The sequence below is a fragment of the Bufo gargarizans genome, chromosome 3, assembly GCF_014858855.1.
Source record: "Bufo gargarizans isolate SCDJY-AF-19 chromosome 3, ASM1485885v1, whole genome shotgun sequence".
Taxonomy (NCBI): domain Eukaryota; kingdom Metazoa; phylum Chordata; class Amphibia; order Anura; family Bufonidae; genus Bufo; species Bufo gargarizans.
Window position 1 is genome coordinate 542,711,621 of NC_058082.1, and position 24,863 is coordinate 542,736,483.

A 24,863-nucleotide genomic window follows, 5' to 3' on the forward strand; every position below is an offset into this window, starting at 1 on the left:
GCTCCGATGCCAGGCTCAGGAGGGCTGCCGGGGTGAAAATAAGGGTATGTCCGGGTTCAGCTCTGAACCCGGACAACCCCTTTAAAGTAGATTTAAAGGTCGTTAATAAATCTATAATTATATTTAATATTTCTGCCCCTAATAATCCAAGTATATAATAATTCTTCAATTCTTTAGAGATTTAGGTTAGTTTAGACTGTTCACAATTAGGGATGAGCGAACTCGAACTGTATAGTTCGGGTTCGTACCGAATTTTGGGGTGTCCGTGACACGGACCCGAACCCAGACATTTTCGTAAAAGTACGTGTTCGGGTTCGGTGTTCGTCGCTTTCTTGGCGCTTTTGTGACGCTTTCTTGGCGCTTTTTGAAAGGCTGCAAAGCAGCCAATCAACAAGCGTCATACTACTTGCCCCAAGAGGCCGACACAGCCATGCCTACTATTGGCATGGCTGTGATTGGCCAGAGCACCATGTGACCCAGCCTCTATTTAAGCTGGAGTCACATAGCGCCGCCCGTCACTCTGCTCTGATTAGTGTAGGGAGAGGTTGCGGCTGCGACAGTAGGGCGAGATTAGGCAGTGATTAACTCCTCCAAAGCACTTGATTAATCGATCGATCTGCAGCTGTGCATCATTGAGCTGCTGAAATTCAAATGTTCACTGTTTTTAGGCTGCCCAGACCGTTTGTCAGTCACTTTTTTCTGGGGTGATCGGCGGCCATTTTGTGTCTTGTGCGGTGCTGCGACCAAGTGCATCCAAGCTGCGACCAAGTGCATTTAACCCTCAATGGTGTGGTTGTTTTTTGGCTAAAGCCTACATCAGGGTGAAGCTGTCACACCAAGTGCATTTAACCAGCAATAGTCTGTTTATTTTTTGGCCATATACTACATCAGGGGCAAGCTGTGCCTGTCACCAAGTGCATTTAACCCTCAATGGTGTGGTTGTTTTTTGGCTAAAGCCTACATCAGGGTGAAGCTGTCACACCAAGTGCATTTAACCAGCAATAGTCTGTTCATTTTTTGGCCATATACTACATCAGGGGCAAGCTGCGCCCGTCACCAAGTGAATTTAACCCTCAGTAGTGTGGTTGGTCAAGCTGTCACACCAAGTGCATTTAACCAGCAATAGTCTGTTCATTTTTTGGCCATATACTACATCAGGGGCAAGCTGCGCCCGTCAGCAAGTGCATTAAACCCTCAGTAGTGTGGTTGGTCAAGCTGTCACACCAAGTGCATTTAACCAGCAATAGTCTGTTCATTTTTTGGCCATATACTACATCAGGGGCAAGCTGCGCCTGTCACCAAGTGCATTTAACCCTCAATGGTGTGGTTGTTTTTTGGCTAAAGCCTACATCAGGGTGAGGCTGTCACACCAAGTGCATTTAACCAGCAATAGTCTGTTCATTTTTTGGCCATATACTACATCAGGGGCAAGCTGCGCCCGTCACCAAGTGCATTTAACCCTCAGTAGTGTGGTTGGTCAAGCTGTCACACCAAGTGCATTTAACCAGCAATAGTGTGGGTATTTTTTGGCCATATCCCAGTCTAATTCTGTCACTAAATCCATACCGGTCACCCAGCGCCTAAATACTAGGCCTCAAATTTATATCCCGCTAAATCTGTCGTTACCGCTGTACTGTTGTGGCTGGGCAAGTTATTTAGTGTCCGTCAAAGCACATTTTTTGTTCAGGGTTGAAATACAATTCCCAATTTAGCAATTTCATAATTTAGTGGTTTCTGCTATATCAGAGCTATTTGAAATCTATCCCTAAAAGGGTATATAATATTCAAGGTGCACATAGGGTCATTCAGAATAACTTCACACACACGCTACTGTGCATTTCCAAGTCTAATTCTGTCAGTAAATCCATACCGGTCACCCAGCGCCTAAATACTAGGCCTCAAATTTATATCCCGCTACATCTGTCGTTACCGCTGTACTGTTGTGGCTGGGCAAGTTATTTAGTGTCCGTTAAAGCACATTTTTTGTTCTGGGTTGAAATACAATTCCCAATTTAGCAATTTCATAATTTAGTGGTTTCTGCTATATCAGAGCTATTTGAAATCTATCCCTAAAAGGGTATATAATATTCAAGGTGCACATAGGGTCATTCAGAATAACTTCACACACACGCTACTGTGCATTTCCAAGTCAAATTCTGTCACTAAAGCCATACCGGTCACCCAGCGCCTAAATAGTAGGCCTCAAATTTATATCCCGCTACATCTGTCGTTACCGCTGTACTGTTGTGGCTGGGCAAGTTATTTATTGTCCGTCAAAGCACATTTTTTGTTCAGGGTTGAAATACAATTCCCAATTTAGCAATTTCATAATTTAGTGGTTTCTGCTATATCAGAGCTATTTGGAATCTATCCCTAAAAGGGTATATAATATTCAAGGTGCACATAGGGTCATTCAGAATAACTTCACACACACGCTACTGTGCATTTCCAAGTCTAATTCTGTCACTAAATCCATACCGGTCACCCAGCGCCTAAATACTAGGCCTCAAATTTATATCCCGCTGAATTTGAATACAATACATTGGGCCAAATAATATTTTTGTTGTTGTGGTGAACTATAACAATGAGGAAAACATCTAGTAAGGGACGCGGACGTGGACATGGTCGTGGTGGTGTTAGTGGACCCTCTGGTGCTGGGAGAGGACGTGGCCGTTCTGCCACATCCACACGTCCTAGTGTACCAACTACCTCAGGTCCCAGTAGCCGCCAGAATTTACAGCGATATATGGTGGGGCCCAATGCCGTTCTAAGGATGGTAAGGCCTGAGCAGGAACAGGCATTAGTCAATTGGGTGGCCGACAGTGGATCCAGCACGTTCACATTATCTCCCACCCATTCTTCTGCAGAAAGCGCACAGATGGCGCCTGAAAACCAACCCCATCAGTCTGTCACATCACCCCCATGCATACCAGGGAAACTGTCTCAGCCTCAAGTTATGCAGCAGTCTCTTATGCTGTTTGAAGACTCCGCTGGCAGGGTTTCCCAAGGGCATCCACCTAGCCCTTCCCCAGCGGTGAAAGACATAGAATGCACTGACGCACAACCACTTATGTTTCCTGATGATGAGGACATGGGAATACCACCTCAGCATGTCTCTGATGATGACGAAACACAGTTGCCAACTGCTGCGTCTTTCTGCAGTGTGTAGACTGAACATGAGGTCAGGGATCAAGACTGGGTGGAAGACGATGCAGGGGACGATGAGGTCCTAGACCCCACATGGAATGAAGGTCGTGCCACTGACTTTCACAGTTCGGATGAAGAGGCAGTGGTGAGATCGAGCCAACAGCGTAGCAAAAGAGGGAGCAGTGGGCAAAAGCAGAACACCCGCCGGCAAGAGACTCCGCCTGCTACTGACCGCCGCCATCTTGGACCGAGCACCCCAAAGGCAGCTTCAAGGAGTTCCCTGGCATGGCACTTCTTCAAACAATGTGCTGACGACAAGACCCGAGTGGTTTGCACGCTGTGCCATCAGAGCCTGAAGCGAGGCATTAACGTTCTGAACCTGAGCACAACCTGCATGACCAGGCACCTGCATGCAAAGCATGAACTGCAGTGGAGTAAACACCTTAAAACCAAGGAAGTCACTCAGGCTCCCCCTGCTACCTCTTCTGCTGCTGCCGCCTCGGCCTCTTCCTCTGCCTCTGGAGGAACGTTGGCACCTGCCGCCCAGCAAACAGGGGATGTACCACCAACACCACCACCACCTCCGTCACCAAGCGTCTCAACCATGTCACACGGCAGCGTTCAGCTCTCCATCTCACAAACATTTGAGAGAAAGCGTAAATTCCCACCTAGCCACCCTCGATCCGTGGCCCTGAATGCCAGCATTTCTAAACTACTGGCCTATGAAATGCTGTCATTTAGGCTGGTGGACACAGACAGCTTCAAACAGCTCATGTCGCTTGCTGTCCCACAGTATGTTGTTCCCAGCCGCCACTACTTCTCCAAGAGAGCCGTGCCTTCCCTGCACAACCAAGTATCCGATAAAATCAAGTGTGCACTGCGCAACGCCATCTGTAGCAAGGTCCACCTAACCACAGATACGTGGACCAGTAAGCACGGCCAGGGACGCTATATCTCCCTAACTGCACACTGGGTAAATGTAGTGGCAGCTGGGCCCCAGGCGGAGAGCTGTTTAGCGCACATCCTTCCGCCGCCAAGGATCGCAGGGCAACATTCTTTGCCTCCTGTTGCCACCTCCTCCTTCTCGGCTTCCTCCTCCTCTTCTTCCACCTGCTCATCCAGTCAGCCACACACCTTCACCACCAACTTCAGCACAGCCCGGGGTAAACGTCAGCAGGCCATTCTGAAACTCATATGTTTGGGGGACAGGCCCCACACCGCACAGGAGTTGTGGCGTGGTATAGAACAACAGACCGACGAGTGGTTGCTGCCGGTGAGCCTCAAGCCCGGCCTGGTGGTGTGTGATAATGGGCGAAATCTCGTTGCAGCTCTGGGACTAGTTAATTTGACGCACATCCCTTGCTTGGCGCATGTGCTGAATTTGGTGGTGCAGAAGTTCATTCACAACTACCCCGACATGTCAGAGCTGCTGCATAAAGTGCGGGCCGTCTGTTCGCGCTTCCGGCGTTTACATCCTGCTGCTGCTCGCCTGTCTGAGCTACAGCGTAACTTCGGCCTTCCCGCTCACCGCAAATAACATGGGGATAGGCGCTAAAACAAAATAATAATGTCTTTATTAATTGTCTGATTAAGAAATAAGGGGTATCAACCGTCAGTATAATGTGCAAAACTGACTTTAACAATTGTGAAAACACTGATATATACCAAATAGCACCACCATCTGGATTGCCAGTGTAGTCTCACAAGCTACTAGCATAAGGGGCTCATTCAACCACAGGGTTCAAGATGTGTATCCCAGGGTGAAAGGTATCAAGGGGATGTATTGGTATGGGAATTTCACCAAACACCACTCCAAAACAGTGAGAGCCAGCGCGCAGACTCTCACTGCACTAATAATCACAGGTGCTGGACTATGGCAGAGCAATAGCATTCACTCCAGGTGGATTAAAGGAGCAATGGTTGCCCTGACATGTCCCTTATTTGCAACAGCTCAACGCTGCGTTTCCATGCATTGGGAATGCATTTCATCAGGAGCTATGTGCACCAGGTTAATACTAGAGCCCAGAGCCTCAGTGTTGTTTTAATAACCGAGGTAATGGACAAACAAACAGTCAGTGATAGAGATCCCTGCCTAGCACCGTTTTCCTCTAGTGTGAGGTACGGAGCTTTACAAACAGTCACTATCCTGCCTGAGCTAGCAACCTCTAGGCTGAGGTGCTGCGTGCTAGTGTGCATGTAATCCGGCACCGCTCACCGCCACATATGCGAGGTGCCCACCAGGTGGAACTCCACCTTGCACATGCTGGACAGACTGTGCGAGCAGCAGCAGGCCATAGTGGAGTTTCAGCTGCAGCACGCACGGGTCAGTCGCACTAAAGAACAGCACCACTTCACCACCAATGACTGGGCCTCCATGGGAGACCTGTGTGCCCTGTTGCGCTGTTTCGAGTACTGCACCAACATGGCCAGTGGCGATGACGCCGTTATCAGCGTTACAATACCACTTCTATGTCTCCTTGAGAAAACACTTAGGGCGATGATGGAAGAGGAGGTGGCCCAGGAGGAGGAGGAGGAGGAGGAGGAGGAGGAAGAAGGGTCATTTTTAGCACTTTCAGGCCAGTCTCTTCGAAGTGACTCAGAGGGAGGTTTTAGGCAACAGCAGAGGCCAGGTACAAATGTGGCCAGCCAGGGCCCACTACTGGAGGACGAGGAGGACGAGAATGAGGAGGAGGTGGAGGAGGATGAGGATGAAGCATGGTCACAGCGGGGTGGCACCCAACGCAGCTCGGGTCCATCACTGGTGCGTGGCTGGGGGGAAAGGCAGGACAATGACGATACGCCTCCCACAGAGGACAGCTTGTCCTTACCCCTGGGCAGTCTGGCACACATGAGCGACTACATGCTGCAGTGCCTGCGCAACGACAGCAGAGTTGCCCACATTTTAACCTGTGCGGACTACTGGGTTGCCACCCTGCTGGATCCACGCTACAAAGACAATGTGCCCACCTTACTTCCTGCACTGGAGCGTGATAGGAAGATGCGCGAGTACAAGCGCACGTTGGTAGACGCACTACTGAGAGCATTCCCAAATGTCACAGGGGAACAAGTGGAAGCCCAAGGCCAAGGCAGAGGAGAAGCAAGAGGTCGCCAAGGCAGCTGTGTCACGGCCAGCTCCTCTGAGGGCAGGGTTAGCATGGCAGAGATGTGTAAAACTTTTGTCAACACGCCACAGCTAACTGCACCACCACCTGATACGCAACGTGTTAGCAGGAGGCAACATTTTACTAACATGGTGGAACAGTACGTGTGCACACCCCTCCACGTACTGACTGATGGTTCGGCCCCATTCAACTTCTGGATCTCTAAATTGTCCACGTGGCCAGAGCTAGCCTTTTATGCCTTGGAGGTGCTGGCCTGCCCGGCGGCCAGAGTTTTGTCTGAACGTGTATTCAGCACGGCAGGGGGCGTCATTACAGACAAACGCAGCCGCCTGTCTACAGCCAATGTGGACAAGCTGACGTTCATAAAAATGAACCAGGCATGGATCCCACAGGACCTGTCCATCCCTTGTCCAGATTAGACATTAACTACCTCCCCTTAACCATATATTATTGGACTCCAGGGCACTTCCTCATTCAATCCTATTTTTATTTTCATTTTACCATTATATTGCGAGGCTACCCAAAGTTGAATGAACCTCTCCTCTGTCTGGGTGCCGGGGCCTAAATATATGCCAATAGACTGTTCCAATGTTGGGTGACGTGAAGCCTGATTCTCTGCTATGACATGCAGACTAATTCTCTGCTGACATGAAGACAGATCCTCTGTTACGGGACCTCTCTCCTCTGCCTGGGTGCTGGGCCTAAATATCTGACAATGGACTGATGCAGTGGTGGCTATAGTGAAGCCTGATTTTCTGCTATGACATGCACAGTGATTCTCTGCTGACATGAAGCCAGATCCTCTGTTACGGGACCTCTCTCCTCTGCCTGTGTGCTGGGCCTAAATATATGCCAATGGACTGTTGCAGTGGTGGCTGACGTGAAGCCTCATTCTCTGCTATGACATGCAGACTAATTCTCTGCTGACATGAAGCCAGATTGTCTGTTACGGGACCTCTCTCCTCTGCCTGGGTGCTGGGCCTAAATTTATGAAAATGGACTGTTGTAGTGGTGGGTAACGTGAAGCCTGATTCTCTGCTATGACATAAAGACTGATTCTCTGCTGACATGAAGCCAGATTGTCCGTTACGGGACCTCTCTCCTCTGCCTGGGTGCTGGGCCTAAATTTATGAAAATGGACTGTTGCAGTGGTGGGTGACGTGAAGCCTGATTCTCTGCTATGATATGAAGACTGATTCTCTGCTGACATGAAGCCAGATCCTCTGTTACGGGACCTCTCTCCTCTGCCTGCGTGCTGGGCCTAAATATCTGACAATGGACTGTTGCATTGGTGGCTGACGTGCAGCCTCACTCTCTGCTATGACATGCAGACTAATTCTCTGCTGACATGAAGCCAGATTGTCTGTTACGGGACCTCTCTCCTCTGCCTGGGTGCTGGGCCTAAGTTTATGAAAATGGACTGTTGCAGTGGTGGGTGACGTGAAGCCTGATTCTCTGCTATGACATGAAGACTGATTCTCTGCTGACATGAAGCCAGATTGTCTGTTACGGGACCTCTCTCCTCTGCCTGTGTGCTGGGCCTAAATATATGCCAATGGACTGTTGCAGTGGTGGCTGATGTGAAGCCTCATTCATTCTTTGCTATGACATGCAGACTAATTCTCCGCTGACATGAAACCAGATTGTCTGTTACGGGACCTCTCTCCTCTGCCTGGGTGCTGGGCCTAAATTTATGAAAATGGACTCTTACAGTGGTGGGTGACGTGAAGCCTGATTCTCTGCTATGATATGAAGACTGATTCTCTGCTGACATGAAGCCAGATTGTCTGTTACGGGACCTCTCTCCTCTGTCTGGGTGCTGGGCCTAAATTTATGAAAATGGACTCTTACAGTGCTGGGTGACGTGAAGCCTGATTTACTGCTATGACATGCAGACTGATTCTCTGCTGACATGAAGCCAGATCCTCTGTTACGGGACCTCTCTCCTCTGCCTGTGTGCTGGGCCTAAATATATGCCAATGGACTGTTGCAGTGGTGGCTGATGTGAAGCCTCATTCTCTGCTATGACATGCAGACTAATTCTCTGCTGACATGAAGCCAGATTGTCTGTTACGGGACCTCTCTCCTCTGCCTGGGTGCTGGGCCTAAATTTATGAAAATGGACTGTTGCAGTGGTGGGTGACGTGAAGCCTGATTCTCTGCTATGACATGCAGACTGATTCTCTGCTGACATGAAGCCAGATTGTCTGTTACGGGACCTCTCTCCTCTGCCTGGGTGCTGGGCCTAAATTTATGAAAATGGACTCTTACAGTGGTGGGTGACGTGAAGCCTGATTCTCTGCTATGACATGAAGACTGATTCTCTGCTGACATGAAGCCAGATTGTCTGTTACGGGACCTCTCTCCTCTGCCTGGGTGCTGGGCCTAAATTTATGAAAATGGACTCTTACAGTGGTGGGTGACGTGAAGCCTGATTCTCTGCTATGACATGAAGACTGATTCTCTGCTGACATGAAGCCAGATTGTCTGTTACGGGACCTCTCTCCTCTGCCTGGGTGCTGGGCCTAAATTTATGAAAATGGACTGTTGCAGTGGTGGGTGACGTGAAGCCTGATTCTCTGCTATGACATGAAGACTGATTCTCTGCTGACATGAAGCCAGATTGTCTGTTACGGGACCTCTCTCCTCTGCCTGGGTGCTGGGCCTAAATTTATGAAAATGGACTCTTACAGTGGTGGGTGACGTGAAGCCTGATTCTCTGCTATGACATGAAGACTGATTCTCTGCTGACATGAAGCCAGATTGTCTGTTACGGGACCTCTCTCCTCTGCCTGGGTGCTGGGCCTAAATTTATGAAAATGGACTCTTACAGTGGTGGGTGACGTGAAGCCTGATTCTCTGCTATGACATGAAGACTGATTCTCTGCTGACATGAAGCCAGATTGTCTGTCACGGGACCTCTCTCCTTTGCCTGGGTGCTGGGCCTAAATTTATGAAAATGGACTGTTGCAGTGGTGGGTGACGTGAAGTCTGATTCTCTGCTATGATATGAAGACTGATTCTCTGCTGACATGAAGCCAGATCCTCTGTTACGGGACCTCTCTCCTCTGCCTGGGTGCTGGGCCTAAATATCTGACAATGGACTGTTGCATTGGTGGCTGACGTGAAGCCTGATTCTCTGCTATGACATGCAGACTAATTATCTGCTGACATGAAGCCAGATTGTCTGTTACGGGACCTCTCTCCTCTGCCTGGGTGCTGGGCCTAAATTTATGAACATGGACTGTTGCAGTGGTGGGTGACGTGAAGCCTGATTCTCTGCTATGACATGAAGACTGATTCTCTGCTGACATGAAGCCAGATTGTCTGTTACGGGACCTTTCTCCTCTGCCTGGGTGCTGGGCCTAAATTTATGAAAATGGACTCTTACAGTGGTGGGTGACGTGAAGCCTGATTCTCTGCTATGACATGAAGACTGATTATCTGCTGACATGAAGCCAGATCCTCTGTTACGGGACCTCTCTCCTCTGCCTGGGTGCTGGGCCTAAATATCTGACAATGGACTGTTGCATTGGTGGCTGACGTGAAGCCTCATTCTCCGCTATGACATGCAGACTAATTCTCTGCTGACATGAAGCCAGATTGTCTGTTACGGGACCTCTCTCCTCTGCCTGGGTGCTGGGCCTAAATTTATGAAAATGGACTGTTGCAGTGGTGGGTGACGTGAAGCCTGATTCTCTGCTATGACATGAAGACTGATTCTCTGCTGACATGAAGCCAGATTGTCTGTTACGGGACCTCTCTCCTCTGCCTGGGTGCCGGGGCCTAAATATCTGAGAATGGACTGTTCTAGTGGTGGGTGACGGGAAGCCAGATTCTCTGCTATGGGACCTCTCTCCAATTGATTTTGGTTAATTTTTATTTATTTAATTTTTATTTTTATTCATTTCCCTATCCACATTTGTTTGCAGGGGATTTACCTACATGTTGCTGCCTTTTGCAGCCCTCTAGCCCTTTCCTGGGCTGTTTTACAGCTGTTTTAGTGCCGAAAAGTTCGGGTCCCCATTGACTTCAATGGGGTTCGGGTTCGGGACGAAGTTCGGATCGGGTTCGGATCCCGAACCCGAACATTTTCGGGAAGTTCGGCCGAACTTCTCGAACCCGAACATCCAGGTGTTCGCTCAACTCTATTCACAATATAAGGTGTTGGCGGGAGATTTTAACTCGATATGGAATGTTAAAATGGATAGGTCCTCCATGAATAGAATATATAATAAGGAAAATAGATTTTTCTGAGGTATTTTCTTACTTAGCATTCCAGTATCGGTCTATTAAAGTAAATTGGGTCACATTATAATGCCACACTTAACCATTGGACAGGTGATATATTTTATAATAGAGGAGCTGCTGTTCTAATCCTAAAAAAAACAAACCTATGCACTTACTACAAATAACATAAATGTTAATAATTTCCTTATGGGGAATGTATGGGGCGAGCTTAAGATCTGAACTTGATCCATACAAGGCAGCTGCTAGCTCTGAAATATAAGTAAACCCGGTCATAATGTCAGAGATCAGAAATAACTCCCAGCCTGGTCATTTCACACCTTAAATGCAACAGTCAGTAACGTCCATGAAACCAGAATGGTAAGTCAGGGAGGCATTGGGTTTTCTTTGTCTTCAGAGCCCTTGCAGCAAGATTGCTGACTTCTATTTGGTTGCCCTGGAATATGTGCAATGTAAAAATGAAAATTACCCCAATCTTTAGGGAATTATATTTCAGAATACAGCCTGATATAACACATACAATGGAGATCCATGTCTGCCACATTTCCTACAATCTTAATATTTTAATGGATTGAAACCTTAGTAAGTTCTCTCATATGCCATTTGATCTGTAGTTTTTTTTTAGACATTAGACACAAATTGAGCATGAATATGGATTCTCTCCTGTGTGGGTTTTCTGATGTTTAATAAGAGTTGATTTCTCACTAAACATTTCTCACTTTCAGGACAACAAAATGGCTTCTCTATTGTTTAACCACTTCAGCCCCCCTAGCTTAAACCCCATTAATGACCAGACCATTTTTTACAATTCTGCACTACACTATTTTCACGGTTTATTGCTTGGTCATGCAACTTACCACCCAAATGAATTTTACCTCCTTTTCTTCTTACTAATAGAGCTTTCATTTGGTGGTATTTCATTGCTGCTGACATTTTTACTTTTTTTGTTATAAATCGAAATTTAACTAAATTTTTGCAAAAAAATGTCATTTTTCACTTTCAGTTGTAATTTTTTTTTTAAAAACACATCTATATATACATTTTTCTCAAAATTTATTGTTCTACATGTCTTTAATAAAAAAAAATGTTTGGGTAAAAGAAAAATGGTTTGGGTAAAAGTTATAGCGTTTACAACTATGGTACAAAAATGTGAATTTCCGCTTTTTGAAGCAGCTCTGACTTTCTGAGAACCTGTCATGTTTCCTGAGGTTCTACAATGCCCACACAGTAGAAAAACTCCACAAATAACCCCATTTCGGAAAGTAGACACCCTGAGGTATTCGCTGATGGGCATAGTGAGTTCATAGAACTTTTTATTTTTTGTTACAAGTTAGAGGAAAATGATGATTTATTTATTTTTATTTTTTTTCCTTGCAAAGTCTCATATTCCACTAACTTGTGACAAAAAATAAAAACTTCCATGGACTCACTATGCCCATCACGAAATACCTTAAGGTGTCTTCTTTCCAATATGGGGTCATTTGTGGGTAGTTATACTGCCCTGGCATTTTAGGGGCCCTAATGTGTGGGAAGTAGTTTGAAATAAAAATGTGTAAAAAATGCCCTGTGAAATCCTAAAGGTGCTCTTTGGAATGTGGGCCCCTTTGCCCACCTAGGCTGCAAAAAAGTGTCATACATGTGGTATCGCCGTACTCAGGAGAAGTTGGGCAATGTGTTTTGGGGTGTCATTTTACATATACCCATGCTGGGTGAGATAAATATCTCAGTCAAATGCCACCTTTGTATTAAAAAAATGGGAAAAGTTGTCTTTTGCCAAGAAATTTCTCTCACCCAGCAAGGGTATATGTAAAAAGACACCCCAAAACACATTGCCCTACTTCTTCTTAGTCAGGCGATACCAGCTGTGTAACACTTTCTTTCAGCCTAGGTGGGCAAATGGGCCCACATTCCAAAGAGCACCTTTCAGATTTCACAGGGCATTTTTAAAACATTTTGATTTCAAACTACTTCACACACATTAGGGCCCCTAAAATGCCAGTATAACTACCCCACAAGAGACCCCATTTTGGAAAGAAGACACCCCAAGGTATTTTGTGAGGGGCATAGTGAGTTCATGGAAGTTTTTTTTTTTTTGTCATCATTTTCCGCTAACTTGTGACAAAAAAATAAAAATTCTAGGTACTCGTCATGCCCCTCATGGAATACCTTGGGGTGTCTGGCATTTTAGGGGCCCTAATGTGTGAGAAGTAGTTTGAAATCAAAATGTGTAAAAAATGCCCTGTGAAATCCGAAAGGTGCTCTTTGGAATGTGGGCCCATTTGCGCACCTAGGCTGCAAAAAAGTGTCACACATCTGGTATCGCCATACTCAGAAGAAGTAGGGCAATGTGTTTTGGGGTGTCTTTTTACATATACCCATGCTGGGTGAGAGAAATATCTCGGCAAACAAGAACTTTTCCTATTTCTTTAATACAAAGTGGGCATTTGACCAAGATATTTGTCTCACCAAGCATGGGTATATGTAAAATGACACCGCAAAACACATTCCCCAACTTTTCCTGAATACGGCGATACCATATGTGTGACACTTTTCTGCAGCCTAGATGCGCAAAGGGGCCCAAATTCCTTTTAGGAGGGCATTTTTAGACATTTGGATTCCAGACTTCTTCCCACGCCTTAGGGCCCCTAAAATGCCAGGGCAGTATAAATACCCCACATGTGACCCCATTTTGGAAAGAAGACACCCCAAAGTATTCAATGAGGGGCATGGCGAGTTCATAGAAAATTATTTTTTTGGGCACAAGTTAGCGGAAATTGATTTTTTTTAGTTTTTTCTCACAAAGTCTCCCTTTCCGCTAACGTGGGCCAAAAATTTCAATCTTTCATGGACTCAATATGCCCCTCAGCGAATACCTTGGGGTGTCTTCTTTCCAAAATGGGGTCATTTGTGGGGTGTTTGTACTGCCCTGGCATTTGAGGGTCTCCGCAATCATTACATGTATGGCCAGCATTAGGAGTTTCTGCTATTTTCCTGATATTGAGCATACGGGAAATTCGATTTTTATTTTTTTGTTCAGCCTCTGGGCTGAAAGAAAAAATGAACTGCACAGATTTCTTCATTCGCATCGATCAATGTGGATGAAAAAAATCTCTGCCCAAAAAAAAAGGAGGGGAAAGGCGTCTGCCAGGACATAGGAGCTCCGCCCAACATCCAAACCCACTTAGCCCGTATGCCCTGGCAAACCCGATTTCTCCATTCACATCAATCGATGTGGATGAATAAATCATTGCCGGGATTTTTTTTTTATATACAAAGTGTTTGCAAAGCATATGAACACCGCCGCCCCCTCAGCTCATATGCCTCTTCAAACGTATCTTTTACTGCAGAGGAGAAATCTCGTCTTGCAGCGCCGCATACACCGACTTTTGTGTAATCTGACAGCAGCGCAATGCTTCTGTCAGAATGCACATCAGTGCTGCAGCTAGTCGATCGGTTGGTCCACCTGGAAGGTAAAAAAAAACAAAACAAAAAATAAAAAACCAGGCCGCAACGCAATAAATTTATTAACTTTATAATAACACTTGAACGGAACATTTAAACTTTATTAAACTTTTTGAACAGAACGTTAACTTTTTTGCTTACCGGTGATTTTTTTTTTTTTTTACCTTTATAGAAAAAACATCTCCTTCCCCATGGGACAATGTGCAAAGCACAAATCGCCCAAAGATGTGGCGAAGTACATTATGCACTTTGTCCCAGGTGAAAGGAGAGGTTTGCAGCAGCTGAGAGTGAAAGGGCCCTAATAGCCCTGTGTGCCTGTCCTGTAAGATGCAATCCCTATGCTAAGTGTACCTGTGTGTGGTACTTCCAGAAACACTCTCCTAAGCATAGGGCAGGGTGGTCAGGGCAGTCAGGACAGAAATAGCGGGTGTCACGCCTTATTCCACTCCTGCTACAGACACAACATCTTTTTCTGGGTGACGGTTGGGTTGAGGTAACAGCAACGACATTGGGGAAATGTCGCTCGTGTAGACGGCTCACTACACTGGTGGATGGGGCCACGGAACCTCCTGGATACAGGAGGTTCTCGATGATCTCTTCCTGAAATTTGAGGAAGGATCTTGTTCTCCCAGCCTTATTGTAGAGAACAAAATTATATGCAGCCAATTGAATCAAATATACAGACACCTTCTTATACCAACGTCTGGTGCATCGGGAAACTAAATAAGGAGCCAACATCTGGTTATTGAAGTCCACCCCTCCCATGTGAAGATTATAGTCATGGACTGAGAGGGGCTTTTCAATGACACTGGTTGCCCGTTCTATTTGTATTGTTGTGTCTGCGTGAATGGAGGAGAGCATGTAAACGTCACGCTTGTCTCTCCATTTCACCGCGAGCAGTTCTTCGTTACACAAGGCAGCTCTCTCCCCCCTTGCAAGACGGGTGGTAACGAGCCGTTGGGGGAAGCCCCGGTGACTAGGTCGCGCGGTGCCACAGCAGCCAATCTGTTCTAGGAACAAATGACTGAAGAGGGGCACACTTGTGTAAAAATTGTCCACATAAAGATGGTACCCCTTGCCAATCAAGGGTGACACCAAGCCCCAGACTGTCTTCCCACTGCTCCCCAGGAAGTCAGGGCAACCGACCGGCTCCAGGGTCTGATCTTTACCCTCATAGATCCGAAATTTGTGGGTATAGCCTGTGGCCCTTTCACAGAGCTTATACAATTTGACCCCATACCGGGCGCACTTGCTTGGGATGTATTTTTTGAAGCCAAGGCGCCCGGTAAAATGTATAAGGGACTCGTCTACGCAGATGTTTTGCTCAGGGGTATACAAATCTGCAAATTTGGTGTTGAAGTGGCCTATGAGGGGCCGAATTTTGTGGAGCCGGTCAAAAGCTGGGTGGCCTCTGGGACGAGAGGTGCTGTTGTCTCTAAAGTGCAGGAAACGCAGAATGGTCTCAAATCGTGTCCTGGACATAGCAGCAGAGAACATGGGCATGTGATGAATTGGGTTTGTGGACCAATATGACCACAATTTATGCTTTTTGGTTAGACCCATGTTGAGGAGAAGGCCCAGAAAAATGTTAATTTCGGAAACTTGGACGGGTTTCCACCGGAAAGACTGGGCATAAAAGCTTCCTGAGTTGGCGACTATAAATTGAGTGGCATACCGATTTGTTTCTGCCACGACTAAGTCCAAGAGCTCCACAGTCAAGAACAGCTCAAAAAATCCCAGTGCCGAACCGATCTGAGCTGTCTCAACCCGAACTCCAGACTGGGCGGTGAAAGGGGGAACTATTGGCGCGGCTGAAGTTGGGGGCTGCCAATCAGGGTTTGCCAGCACCTCAGGGACTCTAGGGGCTCTACGGGCCTGTCTGTGCAGTGGCTGCGACAGGGGAACTAATGCACGTGCCACCGTACCAGCTTCAACTGCCCTTCTGGTGCTCGCCACTTCACCATGTTGTACGGCAGTGCTGGTACTAGGTCCAGAATGGGCTGCGCTGTTGGTGTATGCCTCACCACGTAATCCGACAGCGCCAGCCCCACTCTGCTGCCCTTGAAGCGGATCCTGCGCAACCTGTGGTCTAGCAACACGGGGCCGGGTACGCCTGGTGCTATCAGGGAACTCAACCTCCTCGTCCGAACTTTATGTCAGACTGCCACTGCTTTCTACAGGTTCATATCCTGACCCGCTAGATTCGTCAGATGAGGGTTCCCATTCCTCATCCGACTGGGTCAGAAGCCTGTATGCCTCTTCAGAAGAATACCCCTTGTTTGCCATTTGGTCAACTAAATTTAGGGGGGATTCCCTGAAACTACCCAAGAAAAAAAGCAAGCCTGTCTTACAAATGGGAGGCTAGCAAAGTACCAGAAGCCGCTGCGATTGATAAAAAATATCAAAACAGATTTTTTTATCGCCGCAGCGCTTGTAAAGTGATTGTGCAGTGATCAAAAAAAAATATTTTTATGTCACTGCTGCGAGGCGGGCGTGGGTGAACGCACGTGTGGGCGACCGATCAGGCCTAATCGGGCAAACACTGCGTTTTGGGTGGAGGGCTAACTAAGGTGACACTAATACTATTATAGATCTGACTGTAATCAGTTCTGATCACTTACAGATACTATAAAAGTACAAAAGCTGATTAGCGATACGCTAATCAGCGAATCAGTGACTGCGGTGCGGTGGGCTGGGCGCTAAACGATCGCTAACTACCTTACCAAAGGGCCTAAACTATCCTAATACCTAACAGTCAATATCAGTGGGAAAAAAAAGTGACAGTTTACACTGATCACCTTTTTCCCTTTTACTAGGTGATTGACAGGAGCGATCAAGGGGTGATCAAGGGGTTAATTGGGGTGATGGGGGGTGATCTGGGGCTAAGTGAAGTGTTTGGTGGCTACTCACTGTGATGTGTGCTCCTCTGCTGGGACCAACCGACGAAAAGGAACAGCAGAGGAGCACAGAAGCCATTTAACACCTTATATTTATAAATATAAGGTGTTAGATGGCTTCTGATTTGATTTTTTGAAAATCGCCAGCCTGCCAGCGATGATCATTCGCTGGCAGGCTGGTGACGAAATGCTCCTTTATCTTTTGCCGGCCCGCAATGCGCAGGCTGGCTGTGAGCGTAATCTCGCGTCTTGCGAGATGATGCGTATATGCGTCCAGGAGGAATGAATCGACCGCCGCCATGACGCATCCCTGCGTTAGGTGGTCGGGGAGCAGATAAGTTCTCAGATGTGTATCACAATTTGATTTGTGACTAAAACATTTCCCACAATCTACTGTGCAAATTCTCAGATGTGTTTCAATATTTGATTTATTATTAAAACATTTCTCACAAGCAGAGCATGAATATGTCTTTTGTTATGTGTGGTTTTTTTCATGGTTAATAAGACTCAATTTCTCACTAAAACACTCCCAACGTTCAGGACATAAAAATGACTTCTCTCCCATGTAAATTCTCAGATGCATATGAAGACATGGTTCACTATTAAAACATTTTGAAGATTCAGGACATGAATATGGCTTCTCTCCTGTGTGAGTTCTCAGATATTTATCAAGATGTAATTTGTAGCTAAAATACTTCCTTTATTCAGGACATAAAAATGACTTCTCTACTGTGTGAGTTCTTTGATGTTTACAAAGATCTGCTTTCTGACTAAAACATTTCCCACATTCAGGACATTAAAATGGCTTCTCTCCTGTGTGAGTTATCAGATGTTTACAAAGATCTGCTTTCTGACTAAAACATTTCCCACATTCAGGACATGAAAATGGCTTCTCTCCTGTGTGAGTTATCAGATGTTTACAAAGATCTGCTTTCTGACTAAAACATTTCCCACATTCAGGACATGAATATGGCTTCTCTACTGTGTGAGTTCTCAGATGTCTACAAAGATCTGATTGCTGATTAAAACATTTCCCACATTCAGGACATGAAAATGGCTTCTCTCCTGTGTGAATTCTTAGATGTTTGCAAAGATCTGTTTTCTGATTAAAACATTTCCCACATTCAGGACATGAAAATGGCTTCTCTCCTGTGTGAATCCTCAGATGTATATTAAGAGATGATTTACGATTAAAACATTTCCCACATTCAGGACATGGAAATGGCTTCTCTCCTAAGTGAGTTATCAGATGTGCATCACAATTTGATTTGTGACTAAAACACTTCCCACATTCAGGACATGAAAATGGTTTCTCTCCTGTGTGAATTCTCAGATGTACATTAATAGATGATTCACGATTAAAACATTTTCCACATTCAGGACATGAAAATGGCTTCTCTCCTGTGTGAGTTATCAGATGTTTACAAAGATATGCTTTCTGACTAAAACATTTCCCACATTCAGGACATGCATATAACTTTTCTCCTGTGTGAGTTCTCAGATGTCTATCAAGATGGGATTTGTAGCTAAAACACTTCACACATTCAGGACATGAAAATGGCTTCTCTCCTGTGTGAATTTTTTTCGTATTAAAAGTTGTCTCATATTCTGAACATGGAAATGTTCTTTCATCTTTGTGAATGTTCCTGTGCATATAAAGGTACGATTCATTTTCAAAATGTTTCCCACATTCAGAACTCACAGACATTTCACCCAGTCTATGTCCAGTGCTATTATTGACAATCTGTGATTGATTATCTTCTACTTTATAAGATGGAGATAAAATTAGACATCTATGGAAACCTCTTATCCAGTCTTTACCTGAAAAAATAAAAAGTGCAAAGGTGTAAGAAATATATCAGTAACATAAAGTCTACTATACTTATATCAGTAAAATCTGCAAAAGTTAGAAACATTAGTTGGTAATAAAAAAAATATATCTAAACACTAATTAAAGGAAATTTGTCACCAGATATTATTTAGCACATTAAACTGTTGGTAGAAAGTGCCAGTTAGGAGTCTCCAGTTGCATAGAAACTGGAGTCTTCCTCTTCTAATTATTAAAGTGGTTTTCTTATCCGAGAAAACATCTTTAAATTGTATAAACAATAACATCTTTAAATTGTATAAACAATAAAAAAAAGACATAAGTGATGCCAACAGATGACATTAGGTCAAATTTTCAGACACTTGGTGAATGTCCCCACTTTTAGAAGTGGAGTGAATTAATTACAAATTAGTTTGATTTTAAAAAGTGACCAAAAGGTCAAATCTTCATGCCAAAAAAACTCACTTTTACTTTATTAGATATGGGCGTACACCACCTTGCACTTGCATTAAATATATTATTACTTTGAGTGATTTCATAAATTTCTGAAAGCAAAGAGAGACTTAAAACTGACAACAAAACCACTGTGTTACAGATTTTGTGGATCCATTGTGCCTCACACTGGAAAACACAGCCAGGCTGGAATCTAGGTTGAGGGCAGCTGATCTATAGGGCAAGAGCAACAAAGACATGGACTCCAAACTTATACAGAGTTGGATCTAGACTTTTAAAACCCAGACAAACAAAGATATTGACTCAGAACTTGTTCAGACTACTCAAGATATCTGAAACAGTCTTAGGCTAGGTCTACACGACGACATTTGTTGCGCAACATTTTGTTGCACCAATGTCGCGCGACAAATTTTATAATGGCAGTCTATGGTGTCGCACTGCAACATGCAACATGTTGCGACTGTGACGCAACAGTCGCAGAATATCCATTCGAGATTTTGAATAGAGCAGGATAGATTGCCTAGAACACTATAGATGCCAGCATGTTTTGGACATAGGGGTAAATTTATTAAGCCCAGTCTTTTAGACACAGGTCTTAATAAAGCCCTAAGCTGATGGTGGATCTGCCTAAGTTATCACATTGGGGCATCCAGCACCAGTCTAAATGTAAAACAGCTCATGAGCATTAACATTAAGACCATTTTATATGCCTAGAACACATGGCCCATCCCCTTACTCACCCATGCCATGCCCACAATTTTAGAACTGGTGTGAGTGGGGTTAAGTCGCAAATAGTGGCTCAACTGACCATTGTGCTGCCACTTGCATGTAAGATTTGCCTAATTTAGTCATATTTCAGATTGGTAAATGACCCCCATAGTGTCCCTCCACATAGAGGCCAGAATGTAAAGAAATGAGGCAGTTATTCACTGCCACACTGAAACATAGCCCTAGCCATTAAGATAAAATGGTATCTATCTAATATAAAGCTTGCGTTCCACAGAACAGAAGCAGCATGGGCAGCAGCTGACTGGCATTGGTTGCTAAAGTCATGTCTACTTTTCGCCAATATCCCCAATGTTTAATTGTGGCTTCATCCAGGGGCTTATTAGTAAAAATATAATAGTAAAAATGATTTTGCTCTAGCAAATTCATAAGCTTCTTTATTTTCCATATTAAACTTGATTTCCAATTTCTGTGCCCCAAATGTCCCCATAATAGCACATTACCCCCAATGTATTAAATACAATCTGCCTAAATCATCAGACACTGTTATTGGTTCACAGCAAGGAGAGGGCATCTAATACTCCGTCTATTGCTCAGAGAAACATAAGACACCACCAGTTCCGCTTGAAACTGATGCTGGGGAAGCACTAGACAGAGTATATGGGATTGGAGAGTATTAGAGATGCTCCTTCGTTTAGCTCATCTTTTTCTTCACACTACTATAACCCACAAACCCTACGCTTTCTGATACATTCCATATTTACAATGGCACTTGGCCGGGCTATCCCCTTGTTTATACTATTTATAGAATGCCTCATTAAAAAATGTCCTGAAATTTCTAGATTAAGAGTTAATTCCTTTACTCAATCCACTGCGGCATTTATAGATAATTTATTATTATTAATCACTGACCCTTCTTCTGCTATTTCCTACTTTCTAAATCTTTTCCACATTTTATGTGAGGTCTCTAATTTCAAAATTAATTTTAGTAAATTACAACCTGGAAAACCCTTTCAAGTTACTTTTTTGGACCAAGTATAGATTAAAATGAAATAAATTTGCTCACTTAATGTTCAATTTTGTTATGGGCTCCCACTCCACACTTCATCCAGCAATTGGCTTCTATCTGCTGACAAGCTTTTTATGCCAACTCTCTGGCGATGTAAGGATCATCCTATTATTCAACAGTGGTATTTAAAATATGTTGATTTCTACAGATTTGAAGAAGTGGGAAAACTATTCCAAACAGACCCAAAAAGACTTTACTGTATGCGCTTTTCTGGCATTTTTTGTGGCATTTTTTCTGATGATCTTTTTCAAATGCAGTGAAATAGGTGTAAAAATATTGCAAAAGGTCAAATTTACTTCAGCATACCTTGCTTTTAAAAAACAATAAAAAAAATGCCACCTAATTGATAAATGCACCAGAAGCAAAAAGAAAAAAAGCTTGTGTGCCCTACAATTTTTTTTAATTTCCCATAGATTTTAAAATGAAATCTGGAGCTAAATGTGTATATGGCAAAGAAATGTGTGTAGTAAAATCAAATCAAACCAAAGTGGTTATAATTAGAGTTGAGCGAACACCTGGATGTTCGGGTTCGAGAAGTTCGGCCGAACATCCCGGAAATGTTCGGGTTCGGGATCCGAACCCGATCCGAACTTCGTCCCGAACCCGAACCCCATTGAAGTCAATGGGGACCCGAACTTTTCGGCACTAAAAAGGCTGTAAAACAGCCCAGGAAAGAGCTAGAGGGCTGCAAAAGGCAGCAACATGTAGGTAAATCCCCTGCAAACAAATGTGGATAGGTAAATGAATTAAAATAAAAATTAAATAAATAAAAATTAACCAAAATCAATTGGAGAGAGGTTCCATAGCAGAGAATCTGGCTTTCCGTCACCCACCACTGGAACAGTCCATTCTCAGATATTTAGGCCCCGGCACCCAGGCAGAGGAGAGAGGTCCCGTAACAGAGAATCTGTCTTCATGTCAGCAGAGAATTAGTCTGCATGTCATAGCAGAGAATGAGGCTTCACGTCAGCCACCACTGCAACAGTCCATTGGCATATATTTAGGCCCAGCACCCAGGCAGAGGAGGGAGGTCCCGTAACAGAGAATCTGTCTTCATGTCAGCAGAGAATTAGTCTGCATGTCATAGCAGAGAATGAGGCTTCACGTCAGCCACCACTGCAACAGTCCATTGGCATATATTTAGGCCCAGCACACACACAGGCAGAGGAGAGAGGTCCCGTAACAGAGAATCTGGCTTCATGTCAGCAGAGAATCAGTCTGCATGTCATAGCAGAGAATGAGGCTTCACGTCAGCCACCACTGCAACAGTCCATTGGCATATATTTAGGCCCAGCACACACACAGGCAGAGGAGAGAGGTCCCGTAACAGAGGATCTGGCTTCATGTCAGCAGAGAATCAGTCTGCATGTCATAGCAGAGAATCAGGCTTCACGTCAGCCACCACTGCAACAGTCCATTGTCATAAATTTAGGCCCAGCACCCAGGCAGAGGAGAGAGGTCCCGTAACAGACAATCTGGCTTCATGTCAGCAGAGAATTAGTCTGCATGTCATAGCAGAGAATGAGGCTTCACGTCAGCCACCACTGCAACAGTCCATTGGCATATATTTAGGCCTAGCACACAGGCAGAGGAGAGAGGTCCCGTAACAGACAATCTGGCTTCATGTCAGCAGAGAATCAGTCTGCATGTCATAGCAGAGAATGAGGCTTCACGTCACCCACCACTGCAACAGTCCATTGGCATATATTTAGGCCCAGCACACACACAGGCAGAGGAGAGAGGTCCCGTAACAGAGAATCTGTCTTCATGTCAGCAGAGAATTAGTCTGCATGTCATAGCAGAGAATCAGGCTTCACGTCACCCACCACTGCAACAGTCCATTGGCATATATTTAGGCCCAGCACCCAGGCAGAGGAGGGAGGTCCCGTAACAGAGAATCTGTCTTCATGTCAGCAGAGAATTAGTCTGCATGTCATAGCAGAGAATGAGGCTTCACGTCACCCACCACTGCAACAGTCCATTGGCATATATTTAGGCCTAGCACACAGGCAGAGGAGAGGTTCATTCAACTTTGGGTAGCCTCGCAATATAATGGTAAAATGAAAATAAAAATAGGATTGAATGAGGAAGTGCCCTGGAGTCCAATAATATATGGTTATGGGGAGGTAGTTAATGTCTAATCTGGACAAGGGACGGACAGGTCCTGTGGGATCCATGCCTGGTTCATTTTTATGAACGTCAGCTTGTCCACATTGGCTGTAGACAGGCGGCTGCGTTTGTCTGTAATGACGCCCCCTGCCGTGCTGAATACACGTTCAGACAAAACGCTGGCTGCCGGGCAGGCCAGCACCTCCAAGGCATAAAAGGCTAGCTCTGGCCACGTGGACAATTTAGAGACCCAGAAGTTGAATGGGGCCGAACCATCAGTCAGTACGTGGAGGGGTGTGCACACGTACTGTTCCACCATGTTAGTGAAATGTTGCCTCCTGCTAACACGTTGCGTATCAGGTGGTGGTGCAGTTAGCTGTGGCGTGTTGACAAAAGTTTTCCACATCTCTGCCATGCTAACCCTGCCCTCAGAGGAGCTGGCCGTGACACAGCTGCCTTGGCGACCTCTTGCTCCTCCTCTGCCTTGGCCTTGGGCTTCCACTTGTTCCCCTGTGACATTTGGGAATGCTCTCAGTAGCGCGTCTACCAACGTGCGCTTGTACTCGCGCATCTTCCTATCACGCTCCAGTGCAGGAAGTAAGGTGGGCACATTGTCTTTGTAGCGTGGATCCAGCAGGGTGGCAACCCAGTAGTCCGCACAGGTTAAAATGTGGGCAACTCTGCTGTCGTTGCGCAGGCACTGCAGCATGTAGTCGCTTATGTGTGCCAGGCTGCCAGGGGTAAGGACAAGCTGTCCTCTGTGGGAGGCGTATCGTCATCGTCCTGCCTTTCCCCCCAGCCACGCACCAGTGATGGACCCGAGCTGCGTTGGGTGCCACCCCGCTGTGACCATGCTTCATCCTCATCCTCCTCCACCTCCTCCTCATCCTCGTCCTCCTCGTCCTCCAGTAGTGGGCCCTGGCTGGCCACATTTGTACCTGGCCTCTGCTGTTGCCAAAAACCTCCCTCTGAGTCACTTCGAAGAGACTGGCCTGAAAGTGCTAAAAATGACCCCTCTTCCTCCTCCTCCTCCTCCTCCTCCTCCTCCTGGGCCACCTCCTCTTCCATCATCGCCCTAAGTGTTTTCTCAAGGAGACATAGAAGTGGTATTGTAACGCTGATAACGGTGTCATCGCCACTGGCCATGTTGGTGGAGTACTCGAAACAGCGCAACAGGGCACACAGGTCTCGCATGGAGGCCCAGTCATTGGTGGTGAAGTGGTGCTGTTCTGTAGTGCGACTGACCCGTGCGTGCTGCAGCTGAAACTCCACTATGGCCTGCTGCTGCTCGCACAGTCTGTCCAGCATGTGCAAGGTGGAGTTCCACCTGGTGGGCACGTCGCATATGAGGCGGTGAGCGGGAAGGCCGAAGTTACGCTGTAGCGCAGACAGGCGAGCAGCAGCAGGATGTGAACGCCGGAAGCGCGAACAGACGGCCCGCACTTTATGCAGCAGCTCTGACATGTCGGGGTAGTTGTGAATGAACTTCTGCACCACCAAATTCAGCACATGCGCCAAGCAAGGGATGTGCGTCAAATTGGCTAGTCCCAGAGCTGCAACGAGATTTCGCCCATTATCACACACCACCAGGCCGGGCTTGAGGCTCACCGGCAGCAACCACTCGTCGGTCTGTTGTTCTATACCCCGCCACAACTCCTGTGCGGTGTGGGGCCTGTCCCCCAAACATATGAGTTTCAGAATGGCCTGCTGACGTTTACCCCGGGCTGTGCTGAAGTTGGTGGTGAAGGTGTGTGGCTGACTGGATGAGCAGGTGGAAGAAGAGGAGGAGGAAGCCGAGAAGG

At 45.8% G+C, this 24,863-nt stretch overlaps 1 protein-coding gene across 1 annotated transcript; it reads right to left on the bottom strand.

Moving 5' to 3' along the window:
- Nucleotides 1-10,882: 10,882 nt before the first annotated feature.
- On the bottom strand, nucleotides 10,883-18,344 carry LOC122931747 (gastrula zinc finger protein XlCGF17.1-like; the record flags this gene model as incomplete). The annotated part of the gene is made up of 2 exons (XM_044285811.1): nucleotides 10,883-10,953; nucleotides 17,714-18,344. Coding segments are annotated over 2 exons (702 nt in total), but the record flags the coding sequence as incomplete, so codon positions are not given.
- Nucleotides 18,345-24,863: the final 6,519 nt, after the last annotated feature.